General features: G+C 39.8%; 1 protein-coding gene across 1 annotated transcript in view; it reads right to left on the reverse strand.

Annotated features, from left to right (window-relative positions):
• The window catches only part of DNAH8 (dynein axonemal heavy chain 8), a 369,939-nt gene that overhangs the window by 71,971 nt on the left and 278,820 nt on the right, over positions 1-19,148 (reverse strand). The window contains exons 75-80 of the mRNA XM_088795770.1: positions 15,637-15,792; positions 13,963-14,145; positions 10,881-10,986; positions 8,903-9,155; positions 8,605-8,795; positions 2,210-2,331 (exon numbers count right to left, since the gene is read on the reverse strand). Coding sequence (XP_088651896.1) covers positions 2,210-2,331; positions 8,605-8,795; positions 8,903-9,155; positions 10,881-10,986; positions 13,963-14,145; positions 15,637-15,792 — 1,011 coding nt within the window. The remainder of the gene's footprint in view (positions 1-2,209; positions 2,332-8,604; positions 8,796-8,902; positions 9,156-10,880; positions 10,987-13,962; positions 14,146-15,636; positions 15,793-19,148) is intronic.

Raw genomic sequence — 19,148 nt, forward strand, 5'->3', positions numbered from 1 at the left:
ATCAAAAATGTCTCCAGACATTGTCCAGTGCTCTCAGGCAGGTGGGGAGTGGCACTCAGTTGCCCTTGAATTGAGAACCACTGATATAGACCATTCTGATTGCTGTACCAGAAGTCATGTGTGACATGGAGCCTTTCTGTTGTGATCACAAAATACCTGCCTTTCCATTGGATGCCGAGTGCCATACAACGGAAAGGCAGGATCTTAAATATGGGAAGTAGCGCCGCAAAGCTTAGTAACAATATGTGACAAGTTTCAACTTGTTCTGTGTAGTCAGTCAGGTGTGAGCTACGGTTGAGAGAAGGTGTGTTTTAAAGTGTGCCATCACTTCTGGTTCCGTGTCACACATCACTTCTGGTTCAGTGGCTCTCCCCACTTGCCTGCTCCCAAAGAATCTGCCTGGCATGCAGCTCCCAGGGCCTGGGTACTGCTGCAGCTCCCCCTACTGAGCTGGTACCTGCTCATTGCTACCCACAGCGCACTCTCCACAGTATTTTGGAGGCCTCCTCCACAATAGTGGCTAGAGAGAAGGAGGTACAAGAAAAAAGGTGTTTATTCCCAGCCTACTAGCCTTCCATCTGCTGATTTTGACTCTACCACAGTAGAGCTTCCAGAGCGAGCTGCATCTGTGATGGGCAATGGGATAACTTCCAACCCCTTGCCGACCACTTCCATTTCCCACTCCCTTTCCAGCCAGTCCTGTTATCAAAACTACTGCCCGGTGTTAAACAGTTGGCCTAAGATGACATGGCAGGGCAGCTGCTGTTTGAGGCTACTTTTGTTTCAAGTCCCAACACCCACTCAGCTGGGAGATTGATCTTCTTCTACTTCCTCCCTTCCTTCCCATAGACAGGCCCAAACCACCGCCAACTGATGGCAGATCCCCAGACAGAAATGCACGTTTCCTGAGAACGAATCCTCCCCTCATGTCTGGCCCACCCAGTGGTGTGAAAGGAGTTAGAGAGCAATAACTCCTGCTGTCAGGGAAAGAGCATGAGGTCAAATTACAGCTTTGCTACTTATGGGCCATGTGGCTTTGGGCGAGTACTTAACCTCTTCGAATCTCAGTTTCCTCATCTCTAAAGTGGCGTCAATAATATTTCCCTTGCACGGTGACTGTTGTTGCAAAGTACTTACCTCATAGTAGGCAGCAGCAGCTATCAGATTCTATACCAGCAGTATTTAACATCTAACTGACAGTGGTAAACGATAATGCATCTCTCTATATCAATATAGCTTGTCAGCTATGGTTTTTGAGTGACTTTTCCAGTGATGCGTGAAGGTCTCCCTTATCCAGTCTCCCAGCAGATTAAGACCACTTTGGTTTTCAAGGTTATTTGTTTGGGCTTGGGGGACCCATCTGTGGCTGTGCTACAAAACAAAGCTTACTGTCCACCACAGATGGAATCCAGGGACTTTATCCATTTGACTCTGATCGAATCAGGTATAAATAGGTGGAGTCTACCCAATGTTCCAGAGAGACCACTACATGGACACACCTAGTTTACACTGGGGGAGGGGTCGAGGGGGAGGGAATCACATGATGACAGCATGAGGCCTCTGCCAACTTGCAGTCTACGTACCACCTCATTTGTCCATAACCCCCAAGCACAAAAAAGATGACTATTAGCTACGACACTGGAATGGTAGGCCCTCCATCAGTGACAGGCAGAAACCAACAGACCCAGGTAATAAACAACTATCTTTATTTTGAGTTGCATAATTGTTTTCCAGTTAGAGTTGAATGGACAACTAATCCACAATAACCAACTTACATTTCAAATAAGAAAACAACAGTAAATCAGGACTTATTTTACCATTTTGTATTTTCACCATTAAAACAATTGATTTTTTAAAAAAGGACCTCAACCTCTTAATTTGCGTGAAGTTCAAATGTGCACAAATTATTCAATCATAGGCAGAAGTGAAAATGTAAAAACGTCAATAGTCTACAATAAAGGGGTCCACCCACTGGGTCTGATTCTGACAGCAATTCAAGCAGGCTTATGAATGCCCCCCACACAGAAGGAAAAGGCAGCAGCCTGCACCTGTGAAAAGGTTCCTGTGACATCCCCAGAGAGCCACAGAGCCTTTGAGCTACACTATCGTGTTGACTCCTTTAGGTGAAGGACTCATCACCAGGAAGCCCCAATTAAACTGTCCCAGATGTGGGTGTACACATCTGTACTTTTATCCATCACTTTGTTACCTGGTTCATAATTTCTGCAAATTGTGGGAGTTTACTCAGCTCTACGAGATTCAGCCAGGTCATATCGAGGATCCAGCGAAACGGTTTGGGAGGACAGGCTTTCAGATCCAGAGCTGCGCCCCCTGGGGAAAGGCATCAGTGGGATCAGGTCAGATTGTGCTTCAGTTTTAGAAATTTACTTTCTAAGTAATAAAAACGAGATAACCATATTACAGAAAACATGGAAAAACTGGAAAATAACCACATTACAGAAAATGTGGTTATCTTTTTGTGGTACATTTCCTTCAAGTCTTAGTGTTTTATTTACTGATTTATACCATGTTATAAGATACAGACTGCAACTCAGGTGACTGGTTGTTTTTTATTTATTATTATTTTTTTAACAATCTGAAATGTATAATTTTGATATCAGTGAATAGGCTGATCTTTTCGAGTGTGATTTTAAAAATCTCTTAGTCATCACTCCTCCAGAAGTTTGGAATTCAATACTAATTGTTACCAGGTCAACAAGATGGGTAGCTGAATAGATTGATATAATATACCTGTACATTTTTAAGGGGGTAACTAATGTTCAAATCATTGATTTATTAATTTATTGAAAACATATTTATTGAGCACCCTCTATATATCTGGCATATTCCAGGCACTGGGAAAGCAAAGAAAGCCGAACAAGGCTCTTGCTCTCACACAGCCTAGTGGAGAATGTGAATTATAGTGTTGGATCATATTTTGAAGCAAACCACAAGTCAAATGAGCATACCCAATGTGACAGTCTTTCACCAAGATACATGGCTATATTTACAATGTCAAAATTCCTCCATTGCATGTCTTTAGTAATATTTCATTAATATCATAATAGTTCCAGCTCTGTTTTTTAATTCAGATGTATGCAAAATAGTGATTCTGGAACTTTTAGTTTGAATATTTTAAAAATATTTTAATTAAAATATAGCTAACATACAATATTATATTAGTTTCAGGTGTACACCACAGTTATTCGACATTTACATACCTAAAGAAGTGATCACCGTGATAAATCCAGCAACCATCTGACACCGTACCATGCTGTCACAGTATTACTGACTACATTCCCGATGCTGTACATTACATCCCCATGACTTATTTGTTCTATAGCTGGAAATTTGAACCTTTTATCCCCTTTCACCTTCCCCCTCCCTTTAAAAATTTTCAATTACAGTTGACATTCCACATTATTTTATATTAGTTTCAGGTGTACAGCATAGTGGTTAGACATTTATATAATTTATGCTGTGAGTCCCCTGACGAGTCTAGTACCCACCGGGCACTATACATAGTTACTACCACATTATTTACTATATTCCTTATGCTGTACTTCACATCCCCATGACTATTTCACAATTACCAATTTGTACTTCTTCATGATTCCAGAACTTTCAAATCCTGAAGAACTTCCTGAAGAACTAACTCATTGACTCCCTCCACTTCATATATCAACTCTTGGGCAACAAAAGCGGTGGCAGGAACTGCAGGGCTCTGCTCCCCGCTCGGGCATCTCCCTGAGAAGGTGAATGAGCTGCAGTACTCCTTTCATGAAAATCCCTTTGCCCCACCAGTGGGGTCAGTGATTCTGAGTGCCACACGTTTAGAACATACACACCTTCCTCCCACCACCCTACCCCATGCCACCTAGTGACAGAGAAACATTACTCTGCACTGTTTCTGCTAAAACCGAGTTTACTATAGAAGCGACCCCTAGAGTCACCTGCAGACTTGAGAGAGTCTGCTTCTCTAACACAGGGACAAACTCTTCCTTTTCTTATTGGTTGTATCAAAAAACGAAACAAAACAAAAAAGTTTTCATGTGACCATAAGCTTCAAAGACATCAGCAGAGGACATCTGAGCTACAACAGTGTTTGCAAACATACTGTGCATCTAAACTAAACCAGAACAATCACGGCCCATCCTGTTCTCCCCAAATATCCTGGTTCTGACACTTGCTGGCTGCATAAACTTGGACAGAGAACTCAATTTCTCTGTTTCCTCTTCTGTCACATGGGTGCAATAATAGCATCTACCAGACTGGTTGCTATGAAGATTAGAATCAATTATTGTATGCAGAAAGCTTAGGACAGTCTTGGCCCATGGTAAAAGCTATGTAATCATCGGCTGTGATTTTGACATTAACTTTCTCTGTTTTCAAAGGCTCAGGTCCCATCCAACCCAGAAGCAGAGCACACCCCTAACGTGTCTTTTGTCCATGGTTGACAACAAAAGAAAGATGATATCTTTCTAAAATAACCAGGCAGGGGAAACAGGTATATCAGTTACTCATGATGCAGGATTGTCCCTGGTATTTATTTCATTTTTCAAAGTGTCTGATATTCTCAATTGAAGCAGAAAATCAAAGGCACCTACCAAATAGTGCAGAAAAAAAGGAGGAATTGATACAAAGTGACAGTCACTCTTAGGATATCAAATATTTCTCCTACGATAAGTCTGTCTTTCTTCTTTCCCCCATAAGCACTGAGTTCAAAATGATAAAAAATATCAATGATCTAAGGACCATATTTATTAACTTTGTAAAAAACATTAAAAACCAAATCATATCATGCTTTAAAAAATAATTTGGTCAAAATGTAAGCCAGTTCAAAACTAATACAAATGGTACAATAAGCCAGTTTAGCTTTTTTGTTAAAACTGTTTTACTCCTGAGCTGACTATACTTCTGTCAATCAACCTATTATACAGTCCAAATTAATCTTATTATACAGTCCAAATTAATCTCTATTCATGCTACTTCCCTGCTCATAAAGCATTCGCTGGCTCCCTATTGCCAAACAAATTAAATCCAAACTCCTCTCCCTGGCTCTCTGCATCTTGTACAGTCTGGTTCTCCCTGACTCTCCAGGTTTATGAACTGGGGTCACAGATGTGCTCTCACCACAACCCAGACATGCAGCTCGCTTTATTTTTCTGCCAAAGGTCATTCTCCTCACCAATTCTTTCCCTGCTCTGTTGCTGTGTTTCTCATTTCCTCTGATTTACATACTTTGTTTCTTTCAGGTAATAGCTCTGGTTTGGCTGGGTTTGCTGGGTGGGGAGAGGTGAGGCGTGACGGGACCATGTCTTGATGTGGACATGCCTTAGATCTGCATGCTGCCCTCTAGTTGCCACTTGTCTCAGTCACAGGCTGGATCCCTATACTGTATTCCCTGAGCAAATCCTCTCTGACCTGTGGCAACCTGGGGCTATTATCCACACAGATTGGTCCTTTGTCTCCAGTTACAAAGTCTCCTAAGCTTTCTGGTTTGAACTCCCAGCCTCTGCTGTAAGCCAGGCCTCTCAACATTTCCACATCCACACTCCTGCTTGCCAAAGCTCAGGCTTACCCATCTAGCCAATCCCTTCACCAACGCTGTAACGCAGCTTCCATGTTGAATGTGGCTCTGTGCAGAATGCAGGGGCATCTTCTATCTGGATGCTTCTCGAGCACCCTCCTCTACCCACCTGCCTCAGGAGACAGGGAAGAGACAAGGATCTTTGCGTCGGACCTCCTTCCACTCTGACTTCCTTGTCCTTTCCATGACCCACTGTGGACCAAGAGGCCACGTTTCCCACCTCTTTCTGTGTCCTATCTGTCTCCTTCCCAGGGGTCATACCAGCAGATGGGATTCAGGAAGCAAAGCCAGTTCACCAACAAGAAAGGATCCAAAAGTATTCTTCCCATCCCACTTACATCCCACAGATAGATAGGAGGCTTTCCTAAGTTGTGAGGCCCATTTTGCTCCCATTGCTGCCTAGATTCCCACATGCTTTAGTGCCTCAAACACTAAGGATGTGGCCCCAAGTCCATGTGAGAGCTTCAAGATGACTGAAGTGACTCAAAGTAGCTTTCTAGATTTGGTAAATTCAGGCCGATTTTACTGAAATGTTACAGACACCACACACCCGTATATCTAGACCCTTTCTCTAGAGCCTGCCCTATCTCTCCCAGGTGGCACTGATCGATTCCCCTGGGCCTGCACAGCCTCTTGCACATGGAGGTACCAGGTGATCACTCTCTGGGATCACACTGCTAGTCAGCGGCAGAGTCCATTTCATTTCCCTGGTTCCTAGTACTGCACATACTTTACTGTCTCACTCCTACATACACTCTAGGACACCAACTTCTCCAGATGTATTGGACCCGAGGGAAAAATATGAACCAGATAACATATTCCATTTTCTTTTGAATGACAAGAAATAAAACATCAAAGAAATTTCAGTGATTATGCAAAATTCTTTACAAAGTTTCCAAAATGGAAATTAAGAGGTAAAGTAAGAATGATAGAGTAGGGGTGGCTGGACGGCTCTGTTGGTTGGAGCGCGAGCTCTGAACAACGGGGTTGCTGGTTCGAGTCCCACATGGGCCAGTGAGCTGCGCCCTCCACAATTAGATGGAAGGACAACGACTTGGAGCAGATGGGTGCTGGAGAAACACACTGTCCCCCAATATTCCCCAATAAAATTTATATAAAAAAGAATGATAGAGTAATAAGAAGTTACAGGTTACTGCCTCTTGTTATAAATTGGATGATGAGGGTAAAAGTGTATCACGTCTTATCACCTTGTAATATGAACTTGGAAATACTCTACATTTTCTTCCTAGATGATCTCTGTTCCCATGGCTTTGGTTATTTCTATGCTCTATCTTCTGACTTCTAAATTGTCTGGTCTATCCTTTGCAACCATCTGCTGGCTATCTCAAATGCAATATGTCTGTGTAGTCATCAGGCCTGTTCAAAACATTCAGTTTCCCCTTCTCCCAAGCAGATGGGGGATTGCATTTCTGTGCTCTTTCTGAAGTTGGATGTGGCCATACGTCTTGCTTTGGCTAATGAAATAGAAGTGTAAGTGATATGTGTCACGCATGGGGTAACTTTTAGGAGCCAGCATCCCACCCCTCCACCATAGTAATTATGGAAGCAATTTCGATTCCTGGGTGACCATCACAAGCATGTGGGACAGCGAGTGAATGAGAAGTATGCCTTTGCTGCGTTAAGCCATTGCAATTTTGGTATTGTTTTTATGGCCACAAAACCTAGCCTGCCCTGACTAAACCGAGGTCACAAAAATCACATTCTTTATTTCCCTACTCTAACACTCCTCAAACAAGTTCCTCCTTCAACCAACCAGACTGGAAGTCTTTGCACAGACCAGAAGCCTTAGACTCATTTCTGACCCATCTCTTGGCTCTGACATCCAGTCCATTCTACCCTTATATCTGTTTCTTCCTTTCCATTGCCATTGTTTTTACCCGATGGATGGGGAGATTAGAACAGATTCCTTTGATCCTCTTTTCTCTAATCCTACACTTGTCTGCCAAAGTCATCTTCCTAAAGGGCAATAAAAGGTTGCTAAAGAACCACACTGCCACCTCACACAACTCATTATTTCACCAAATCAAGAAAATCCTTCCTCTAGGAATCAAGGCTCACATTTACGTACTGTACTCGTTTCTTCTCTCATGCTGTTCTGTCTCAGTATGGGATGTTCCCTTCATTTCTATCTGTCCTTCAGGGTCCATTTCAAATGCCACTTTCTTCCTTTGGGGGAGGGGGCAGCCAGAAAATGATTTATTAAACTACATACAAAGAGCAAAAAAATAATAATTGGAACATTTTCCCAATGTATCACATAATCAGAAAAATTAATGGCTTAACCTGCAAAGCTATATTTTCTAAGGAGCTTGTATTGATCTCATGAACCACAAATAATCTCTCCCTCCTTTAAACACTAACACTTTGTTCTTAGCTCTCTAATAACACTTAGGTTATTTTGCCTCATTTTGCAGTTATTTTTAAAATTATCTTTATTCCCATTATGAGACTGTTACTTCTTTTAAAGCAATGTCTGACTTATACTTGTATCCTGAACAGTAGCATGGTGGGTTTGCATAGTATGCTCAATAAATATTTGTTTCACTGAATTGAATGAAAATACTTTGGTCTTCTTAATTATACTTTTAACATGGAGATAAGCAATGAATAGGATTAACTTCAAATCTGAAATACAAGTGCGCCATTTTTGCAGTTTTAGAAGTCATTATGCTCCCTTGCTTAAGGAATTAATTGCTCTTTTGCAACAAAAAGCATATCATCAGCATCACTCTTCCTTCCTTTGGCATCCGATCTCCTAATCATGGGTGACAATGATCAACCTTCACTTAATTATATACTAAAAGTCATAGCATTAACATAGACCTGAAATAAGTTATCTTGAGGAATCAGAGCAAAATGAATGGAAATCAGAAAGAAAAAGGTACAAATAAAGAACTTCTTCTATGTATTGTAAAAATGGGTCTACAGTACATCAAAGAGCACATCAAAAGCAATATCCTTTCCATGTCACCTCCATATTCCAAACCCTTCACCTTTAATGAGCGCCTGGAACTCTCTGTGCTTCACTGTTCCTCTCTGAAGATCGATCTTCAGGGTCATGAGGAGTATAAAGAGGAATTTGTGATTTTCGTACAAGCCTCTGACGGAGTATATGAAAACTTCATATGTCAGGTACTCAATAATATTTGTAATTCTCTTTTGAGGTAGTGGAGACTTCTCAGATCTGCAAGGCATTTTAAAAATCAAAGAAGTGAAAAGCTTTTTCTAAGCGAGTATGTACAAACACACGTTTTAAGTGACTGCTCTGGAGCGAGGGGAGCGAGGCCCCACCTGGCCATGGACTGGTCAAACAACTTTAAGAACTGGGCCAGGGAGGTCTGGTACATGACGTTGACCATGCTCATCTCCGTGATGAGGAAGTAGAGGATGCTCCCACGGGTGGCCGCAGGCCGGAACTCTTCCTGAGCGGTGTTTATCTTGACCTCCGTTTCTGCGGCCACGTGTAGCTTTTCACTGACCTCAGCTGCTGTCAGCTTGGTGGTTCGGAGGACACCAATGAGAGATTCATCATCTACCAAGGAACCTAGAAACCAAACAGGAAGACTGTAGATCATGAGATGGGCAAGCCGAAAGGCGAGATGCATTACTTCTGAAAGCATCCTGTTAATTTTCAACTCCACTTCTTCAAAGCCCACGGGGTAGTGGGCAGAATCTTAAGACACCAAAAGGCTTCTAGTCCAACTACTATCTGATGCCTGAATTCTTCTAAACGTACTTGGCAAGGGGTTCCCCCCAACTCTGCCTGGAAATCTGCAAAAAGGCGTCCTCAAGGCAACCCATATGACTGGTCTTCAAATGTGTGAAGACAAAATCATGTCTCCGTTCACCCCGGTGATTTCAGCTGTTCCTTATGTGCTGTGGCTTTCACCTCCATTATCACCGTATGGATTTCCTCCAAAGCATCATTGGTTTGTCCAGCCAGCTTTTCTCATGGTGGGAGTTGACCCAAATGTTACACACCAGCTTGCAGCTGAATGGTACACTCTCTGCTCCTGCTGTAGTGAAACAGTCTCTGCCACTGAGGACTCTGGTCCCTCTGTGCCTCTAACAAGAGTAAATTGGGGGCTAGTGGAAGTGTCTCACCAGGAACAAAAATCCTAATTTTAGTTTTAGCCTTCATTAGTGTTTTTAATAGAAATAACACATCTATGATGATAACTTCAATTTTAAGATTTAGAAAGACACTTTGGACATGCTGAGCTAATGGTTGCGATATCTGCAAATAGCAGTGTTCCGGTCTACCCTAGAATGAGTGCTATGGGAAGGTGCTGAGTCACTCTGGCGGGCCTGCTACAGCTATTATGGAAGTCCAAATTGTGATTAACCTCCAGTACACTCTGGCTGGGTTGGTGAGGAGCCCTCAGCTCTCCTTGCTAGTATTTAGAATACCCAGAGGTATCCAAATGGTGGGAGAAGTCACTGGACCAAGAGATGGACAACTTCACCAGTTCAGGCAGTGTAAGTAAGGCAGAACACAAGGACTTTTCCCCAAGGTCACCTTAAAAGTAGTGCTAGAGAGTGTTGTGAGACTGATGCAGAATGTACTTCGAGGAAGTTAAGATTTTTTTTTAATCCAAGGATTAAAGTGCTATTGGCAAGTATTCATTATGAGACTGCTAATCAATGGTGGACTTCAGGTTGCTCTAATTTGTCTACTATAGAGCAATATAGTGTTTGTTGATTTTTTTCCTTTGGATAAAATATTTTCAAATATTCAGAGAGAGTCCATCCCCAAATCAGAGTGTGGTATGATGATCTGACTGCCCAGAGGAGACTCTATTCCTGACGTCTAAGAGGGAGGCAAGTCAGATCAGAGTAAGCTGGGCCTTGGGTGCTTAAGTGCCTTCGATTGAGTTTACAAACGTCATAACCCACTGTGGTAAATGCATTTCAATGACAAATGAAAGAGTCAATCTAAAAAAACGTAGATTGAGCACATTAGTTTCCTTTGGGCAAGCAAATTAGCCTATTATGAGCTACCTACCTCTACTGGGAGTCCTTATTTTTCTCAGGAGACAGCAATTATATCAAGAAAACTGTTGTTATTCTCAAATGCTCAGACTCCATTTGCTAAGTCAAAAATCAGATTCTCTGCCATCCCTCTTTAATGTCTAGATGGAAATTGCCTCACTTATTTTTGCATTGATAACTATTTCCTAACATCTGTAATCATAAGGGCATTGAAAAGAGGCCATAACATACCCCTATTCAGAACCTATTATTTGCTTACTTCTTGATAACACACTACCTTTTGTAGCACTCAATTTATAGAGGAGGTTATCTTCAAGTTCTTTCATCTTCCGCTTGTTAAAAGTCACATCCTCCAAAAGTTTAACCCTCTCAGACTCTAATTCCTGTTATTAAGAAACAAAAAGTAACATTACAACTTTAATTACCAGTTATTATGGCAAATTCAATTTACTAGTGTTTATTATCAATTTTTAAAAGCTTAAACCAAAGTGCCTTTTGCATGACAGAAGAAATTACTATTATTAGGCAGGCAAATCTATCTTTCTGTATCTTTGTTTCTCTGGACAGTTTTTAATCAATTATCCAGAAGCCAAGAGGCTATGCAAGACAAGTGTGAGCTCTTGGCTGGGTACCTGCCTACGGGTACTCCAGGTACCTGGTTTGCCACAGCCAGTTGCCAATACAAATCCATTTTCCATTGCTTTGCAGCGCCTTCCTCCAGCAGAGTTAAACTGATGTTTGGAAGGTATGTTTTTCCTACATAAATGATGTGTTTTTTAAATTATATTTTTTTAAATTTCAGATTTTCAGAAAAGTTGCAAGACTTGTACAATGAACTCTCGTATACCTGTCACCTCGATTTACCAAGTAACGTTTTGCTTTATCAATCACTTTGTGAGATATATGTACGTAAGATATATATATGTATATGTATATCTATAAATATATCTTATCATTATCGTTATTATTATTATTGCTGAACTATTTGCAGATGTCATGATCCTTTATCCCTAAAAGCTTTAGCCAATCTCCTAAGAACCAAGACATTGTCTTACACAGCCATAGTGAAATTTTCAAACTCAGGAAATTTAACATGGATATAATATCCTTGTTATATACAGTATACAGTAAACTGAAATTGGCTCTATAGCATTGTTTATAGCACTGTTTTTCTGATCTTATACACATCACATATTGTACTTAGAATTATATTAAAAGGTGTTTTTAAACTACTTAGTTGAGAATGTTTCTTGAAAAATGCTTCAAAAATCCCACCACTTTCAGAAAGTCTTCCTAAACCAGTTCGTCAATCAAAAACCACAGCACACCATTCATCTGCATATCTTCTCTGACTTGCATCACAATCTGTGTGTAGATTATGTCCCTCTAATTAGATTCTGTGCATCTAGAGGGCAGCAACTTCTATTCGTTCTCGTACCCTTGCCAGCCCTTGTCTTGAGGCTTTGCAGAGAAGGGACTCAACCCAATAAACATTTGTTAAATTGAAGTGTGCTGAATATGGTCCAACAACTTCATTTTACATTTGGAGAAACGGAAGACCCAGAAATATGAATTCCAAATAACATCCCAATGTAATAGGCCCAGCTAGTTACTGGCAGAGACAGGCCCAACACCCTTTGTTCTCCAACTCCAAGACCAGTGTACACTGCCATTGTACTATGAGGTTTGCAGGATTTTGTTGGGTGGCGAGGAAGGTCATGGCTGTTTGCAGGGAAATAGCTAATGAATTGTTTTCATTAAAATAGGCACCCCAGATGGCAGTATAAAAATATGTGCACAGAAACAAGTGTCATGGTACAGTGGACATCTGTGAGATTTACAGCATGACTGGTCAAGTTTATCCAGGAGGTTTGGCAGGGTGGGAAGACCATGTGCTCTTATAGGTTAGGTTAAAACCCGATTCTCTCCTATCTTCATTTATTCATCTGTAAAACGGGAGTGTAAGAGCAGGAGTCAGGAGGGTTACACATTATGGTCAGGATGTCCTCCTGCAGATTACGTGCGCATTTTGTTCCTTCCAGCAGGTTGGTGTGAGCACCTTAGTGTATCTCCTGAAGAAAAAGCTAAGGCCCAAAAGAATGGGTGTGGGATGCTCTGGGGACATGGACTGTAGCCTTCCTTACACAGGGGAGTGGCCTGCCTGACAGAAGTTAGCACAGCCTGCATGGGGGTTCCGACCAGTGTGGCATCACCCAGAACAGACCACAGCACCAGGCAGACCATGAAGGAAGGACTAATTTTCAACAGTTGACACCATGTAGCCCTAAGAGGTGATGGAGGCAATGAATTGAGGGGCCCACGTCTTCTCTGCCTGGTTGTGGAAGTGGAACGGATTTCCTTTCTGGGCTGCATAAGCCTTGAATTGTTTGTTGTTAACTAAGATCAAACAGCAAGTCAGAGTGGAAGCTGGGACTGTGCCCCTTTCCTTCCATCAGGCTGGCCGCCTTCCTAGGGCCTGCCCCAAGCTAACCATCTCTATTAACGAGGTAGGATTTTCCATCTCATTTTACTGAGTCTCTCTCCTTCTTTGGTGTATCATTTCTCTTTCCCTTTTTGAATGTCTTTCCTCTGTGTTTGTGACCATCGATTCATACCTTTTGCCTTTCCTCCTTTCCTTGTCCAGTCTTTCTCACCCTCCCAGTTTATGCCTCTCTGGTCTTATTATTTCTAATCTTGCCTTTTCCTTGAACCCTTACTACTAAAATTAATCATATTTAAGCAAATATAAACATTCTCTGATATTATGCAAATATATTTTATATGTGCAAATATATGAAATTATATTTTATGCAAGTATATTTTATGCATAACATTTACTATTTTCTGAGCTTTATCTTAAAATTAGTTTAATCTTGTAAAATAATTTCCCTGCTTTAGTGCAAATTTCATGTAATTAAAATAAAAGATTGGCTCTCTATATTATTAGATTCTCAGACAGTAGTAGTTGAAACTACTGTAGTGGTAATAATACTCATTCAGAGGAATTTCTTTTTCTCCAGGATCATTATGTTATTGAATTTTTCAGGTATAGCACAAACTATCCATCCACAGGACTATAGATATTAATGTCAATATACCCAAAGGTTTAAAGACAGAAGTAGGAAGTGGAAAGAGTGGTGTGTGTGAGTGTGTGTGTGTGTTTGGAGTTGGAGAAGAGGTGAGTTGGTTACATGATTTCTTGACAGGACTTGAGACTGTAAAACAAATATTTATGTTAACGAAGGTAAATAGGAGTTGCTTAATTATTTTCCATATGCGTAACAATTTCTCAATACATTTAAAACATTTATTATAGTTTATTATAAGTCCTAAGTTCTTTACCTTGAGAGATTTATTACCTGTTTCTCTGTTAGAATTACTCTCCTTAGTAATTGATTCTCAAGTCCTTTCATCGTAACGGTAAAATCAATGACTGATGTTTTAGCATTGATCTCAGGGGTAAAGGCAGGGTTTGGTAACTTTGTAGTAATATAAAGTTTAAATGTATCCATGATATCGCATTCCTTATCACCGATTTTTACCTATATCAATTCAAATATAAAGTTTAAAAAACTTAAAGGACAGGACAAGGAATATAGGTTCAATTTAGGAAAGAATTTACCATAGGTCAGTGCTGTGAAACTTGAATGAATTGCAAAGGAAAGTTGTAAAATTTATACTAAAGCCTATTCCTTTAGAATAATTTAGATTTGTGGTCCTGCTTGAAGATGTTTTTAGTCATGACACCAAGCAAATTAAATTAAAAATTTATCCCAAATGTTGAATAAAGGAAAACTCAGTCAAAGATTTGACTGTTTTTCTCCACTTGAGAAAATTGTTTCTTATTATGGAAATTATCATGTGTATAGAAAGTGTTATTTCTTTTTGCATTTCAGTCATATCTGAAGCAGATTTGACAACTGAAAGGGTTAATGAAATTTTCAAAGAAAAATTGACAACATATTTTTTCAGAAATATAGCATTTATCTTAAACACTACAATCTGCAGTATATTGAAAAACAACAGGTTTTGCTATGGAAAATTCTGATGGAAATTATAACATTTTAAAATGACTTAAACCTTTAATTAACCTTAATCCTGCACGTGAATGAAAACCACACCACTAAGGGGCTGCCACACTCTCAGGTACCCATGCTTTCACATTGCAGAGAAAAATCTGGGGTCTTTGAAAAGACCTTTAGAAACAGTGATTTTACAGCCTTCTCTGGCAGTTAAGTATGGCATACTTATATAAAAGAATCCACACTATGAAGAATTTTTTCTAAATAAATCTATCTTTCTTTAATGAGAAAACTTGCATTCGTTACTTAGTCACTAATAATCATAAAATTAAGTTGTCCAAAGTGAAAATACGCAATTAGAAATGCTGTCATTCAATAAAAAAAAAAAATAAGCCAAAGAAGCCTAAAGGTAGAGAATGACATCAACTAAAAAAGAAACACATACTGCAAACAATTATAACCAATAACTAGGAACAGTATTCCATTGCTTCCAGCAAAGTCCATGACTTTAGACTGAAAGTTAATAAAGAGAGAAATGAACAAATCAATGTCCACAGATTTTATTAAAATGCCATTTTCTCCAGTGAGAAAATACAGGTTTTATTATATAGATGTATATATGGCTTGCAAAATCAATTTTATTGAAATTGCTACTCTATGTGTGTATATATATGCAAATTAGTGTATATATATGCAAAGTCATATATATATATATATACACACACATATAGTGTGTGTGTGTGTCTGTGTGTGACACTCATATCTTATTATTATGACTAGACAATGTCTTTCCTTAATATATTATTTAGTTTTGGCCAAATGGCTACTCTTACCAAGATACTATGTTTTTTGCATAAACACTGAATATGAGTTTGGAAATTATTTATTTTCCAGTGTACCAAATACTACCACCTGAAAGAAATTGCCTTTACTGCTATGCTCAAAAAGGTAAGTAGATGTCACCATTGTTCTTTTTTCTTTTCTTCTTCTTTTTTTTTTTTCAAAGCTCACCTTGAAACTGGTGCCTGATTTAATGAAATTCTTTTCTAATACATTATCCAGGGCTGGATCCAGCTCTTCACGAATGTCCTCAATGAGAAGGGGTCGGCCCAAGGAAAGGCTGTCCTCCAAGTGTGTGCGGAAATATTTATGGTTCAGAGATGTCACCTAAAAATAAAGAGTTCATCACAATATAAATGTTAGAAAGAATGTGCCCCTTTCTAAGTGGAAACCGAGAGGTGACTGAGAATTTTGAGGACTATATAAGAAGCTTTGTTTATAAAAAATAAAAGTAACAAATGAACATTAATTTTCAAAACTTGGTGAGTCATGATCATGATTTATGCAAGTCCTGGAGGTATAATGGGTTCTCTTTGATTGAAAGAGGAGAATCAAATGATATTCCTTAGCAGAGTTACAGATGGAAGAGCAGCAATCAAGGCTCAATCCTTTTAAACTTACATAGCTAAAGTTACTCAGCGAAAGCAAAGTAATTTGCATATTTGTGATATGCACTTACCTTCTCAGCACTTCTATGAGATGAGTAAGTGATAAGAAAAAAAGAGCATAAAAGTCAGAAATGATATATTGAGTCAAACCAAGGGTCCATCCAGGTATCCTGTCTCTAACAGTGGCACAATGGAGGAGTATGATACTTTCCATAAAATCAACCTAAAAGACTACATATTCACTTTTTATATGTTTGTAAGATATAAAGAATATTCTTATAAAATATAAGAAAAAAATTTTTAGTTAGAATTTTGAATGCCTGGCAGACTCTCCCATTTGTAGATCAATGTTTGTTATAGTTAAAATAGACACACTGGGCTGGTTGATCTTTGCATGAGCCAGTTGGCTTTGAACTCTTACTTCTCCTTTGATCCTTCTGCCTGTCTAAGTGTGAGGATTCCCAAAGGTTCAGTCCTCAACTATCTATCTCCTTATAGTCTATCCTCTGAATTTAAGTACAGCCTTTATGTTACTGTTGATGTTGATCTTAAGACACAAGGAAGATCCATTGGGAGAGCAAGTGATGAGGAGAGTGAAATTAAAAGACATCATCTCTCACTTGCTATGAAAAAAAGATGTGGAATTAAAAAATTAAATAAGTCTACCTTCTTCCTATTTTGGTTACAAAGGAAATAACAAAAAACCCTGCAAATGAAAGAATTTTTCCCCTGTATGGATAGCATTTTTAATACAAATGCTATGCTGTGAAAGGCCTTTACTATGAGTTAATAAGGTAAATGAATCTGAACAAACAGCTTTAACTAGCTTATTAAACAAGACGAAACAAGGTCCCAATAAGACTAAATGTTGTCATGCTCATTTTTCCAAGGAGTAAATTCTATTTTTGTGATTTCCTTCCCAAGTGTGATGTTTCATTTTAGGTGTCAACTTGACTGGGATAAGTGATGCCCAGATAGCTGGCAAGCATTATTTCAGCGTGTATCTCTGAAAGTTTTTCCAGAAGAGATTAGCATTTGAATTGGTAGACTGAGTTAAGGAGATCACCTCCACCAATTTGGGTGATCATCTTCCAACTCACTGAGAACAAAAAGATGGAGGAAGCGTAAGTTTGCTCTCTGCTTGAGTTGGGACGTCCATCTTCTGCACTTGTACATCACTTCCCGGTTCCTGGGCCTTCTGTCTCAGACTAGGACTCAGACCTTTGGCTCTCATTGTTCTCAGGTCTTTGGTATTTGGACTAGAACTGCACCACCGGCATTTCTGGACCTCCATCTTGCAAATGACAGATCATGGGACTTCTTAGCTTCTATAATCCCATGAGCCAATCTCTCATAATACACTTTTTATATATATCTATATATTTATACCTATACATAGTTATGCTATTATTTCTATTTCTCTGGTGAACTCTAATATAAGTAAAGAAATAATAATTTTCAGATTGTCAATTTATTTAAGATTATTTTTTACCATCTTCAATATCTTTTATAAACTTGAAATAATATTTTAGAGTCATAACTTCAGGTTCAGTTCACTTGATTTTTCTTGTGTAGAAACACTATGTGGTAGTCACCACCAGAGCCTGGGTCATCTGCACAAATACTCAAATGTTGGGATCTTTACAAGGTAGTGAATTCTTTATAGGGAAACCTGGGAATACCTTCTCTTTCCAGAAGTCAGAACTGTAGGTTCTGGAGATGACATTGAAGGTGGCCTTGGCAAAGCTGCCCAGGTGGAGTGTGCCATGGACATACAAAACTTGTTGCTGTTGTTTTTCACTTATTTCTCTTTCTCTAAAGAATTTTTGCTTCATTTTTCATTTTGTTTTCCTTCTCAAGTTGAGAAAAAATAATTTTGTTTCATTTTGTTTTTATTTATATTTTTATTTATGTGCTGGTCCATATAGTTAGAAAAATAACATCTTCTGAGTAAGAAGAATATAGTTCTGTCTGCTTATATTCCAGCAGTTAATAGTTTTTAAAATATGGAAGTGTCTCCAGCATATTTCTGTTACTTCTTGGGTGTGAGTTGCATCGGGAAGGACATTACTGAAGGCTAGCAGGAGGCAAGAGGAATGGAATAAGGGGCAAGTACAGTGAGCTGGATCCAGACAAGGTTAGGACTGGCATGCGCTCCTGTGTGAACACAGCTCCTCAGAAGCTACATTCCACGGCCTCTATTTCCCTTCACTCTTCCCCTTTATTTCCACTCTGATCCTTACTAGGATTCCTCCAGGTTTTCTAAGTAAACATAGACTGATGCACTGTGTTTCAAAGTATTAATGAGGTGGGAGTATCTAGGGGTGCTCCTGAGCACTGAGCAGTGTCCACTTTCTGGCTAAGCACTGATCTCAGAAGGAAACCTTTCAATATCCCACGATTAAATGCAGTGTATTTTGTAGGCTTTATATACATACTCTTTACCTGATACTCTATTCTTAGTTTTCTGGACGTTCTATCATGCATTGGTATTGAATTTTACCAAGTGCTTTTTCTGTATTTATCAAGATGACCAGGGATGACATCACAAAAATTGCAGTGTGAGGTGAGCCTCTTGAAATCTCACCTGGAATTTACAACAAATTGAACAACTATAACTCCACAGAGGACTCCCTGCACAGCAGACAGGCAACACTAAGAGGCACACTACTGAAATCACCTAAAGGTGGGCAAATTGCCTGAGTGGGGGAGGAGGGAAGGGAGAAGTGCAGAGACAGGCCATGTGAGTGCAGGACGTAGACTTAGCTCAGTGCTCCGAGCTCCCTGCATCCCGGAACTACCGCAGCTGCAGGAGAGGGAAGAACTTGGACTGCTAGGGCTCTGCTTATGGCCCACAGAGCTGAGGGGACAACATATAACACAGCTGAACCCAATGCTCACGAAGAGACCTCCGAGCAAAGACTGAGGGAAGAAGACTAAAAACGGTGGTTTAAGCCCTCACTGCCACAGAGAACGGAAGCCTTAAGCACTGAGACTAGCCGTCCCCTCCCTACCCTCCCAGAGCATGCCCTGCCCCCACCTGCCCAGTGCTAGAAATGGAACAGTAGCAGTGTC

Source organism: Rhinolophus sinicus, chromosome 2 (genome assembly GCF_057876585.1).
Source record: "Rhinolophus sinicus isolate RSI-liver-muscle chromosome 2, RSI-T2T, whole genome shotgun sequence".
In the NCBI taxonomy this organism is placed as follows: Eukaryota; Metazoa; Chordata; class Mammalia; order Chiroptera; family Rhinolophidae; genus Rhinolophus; species Rhinolophus sinicus.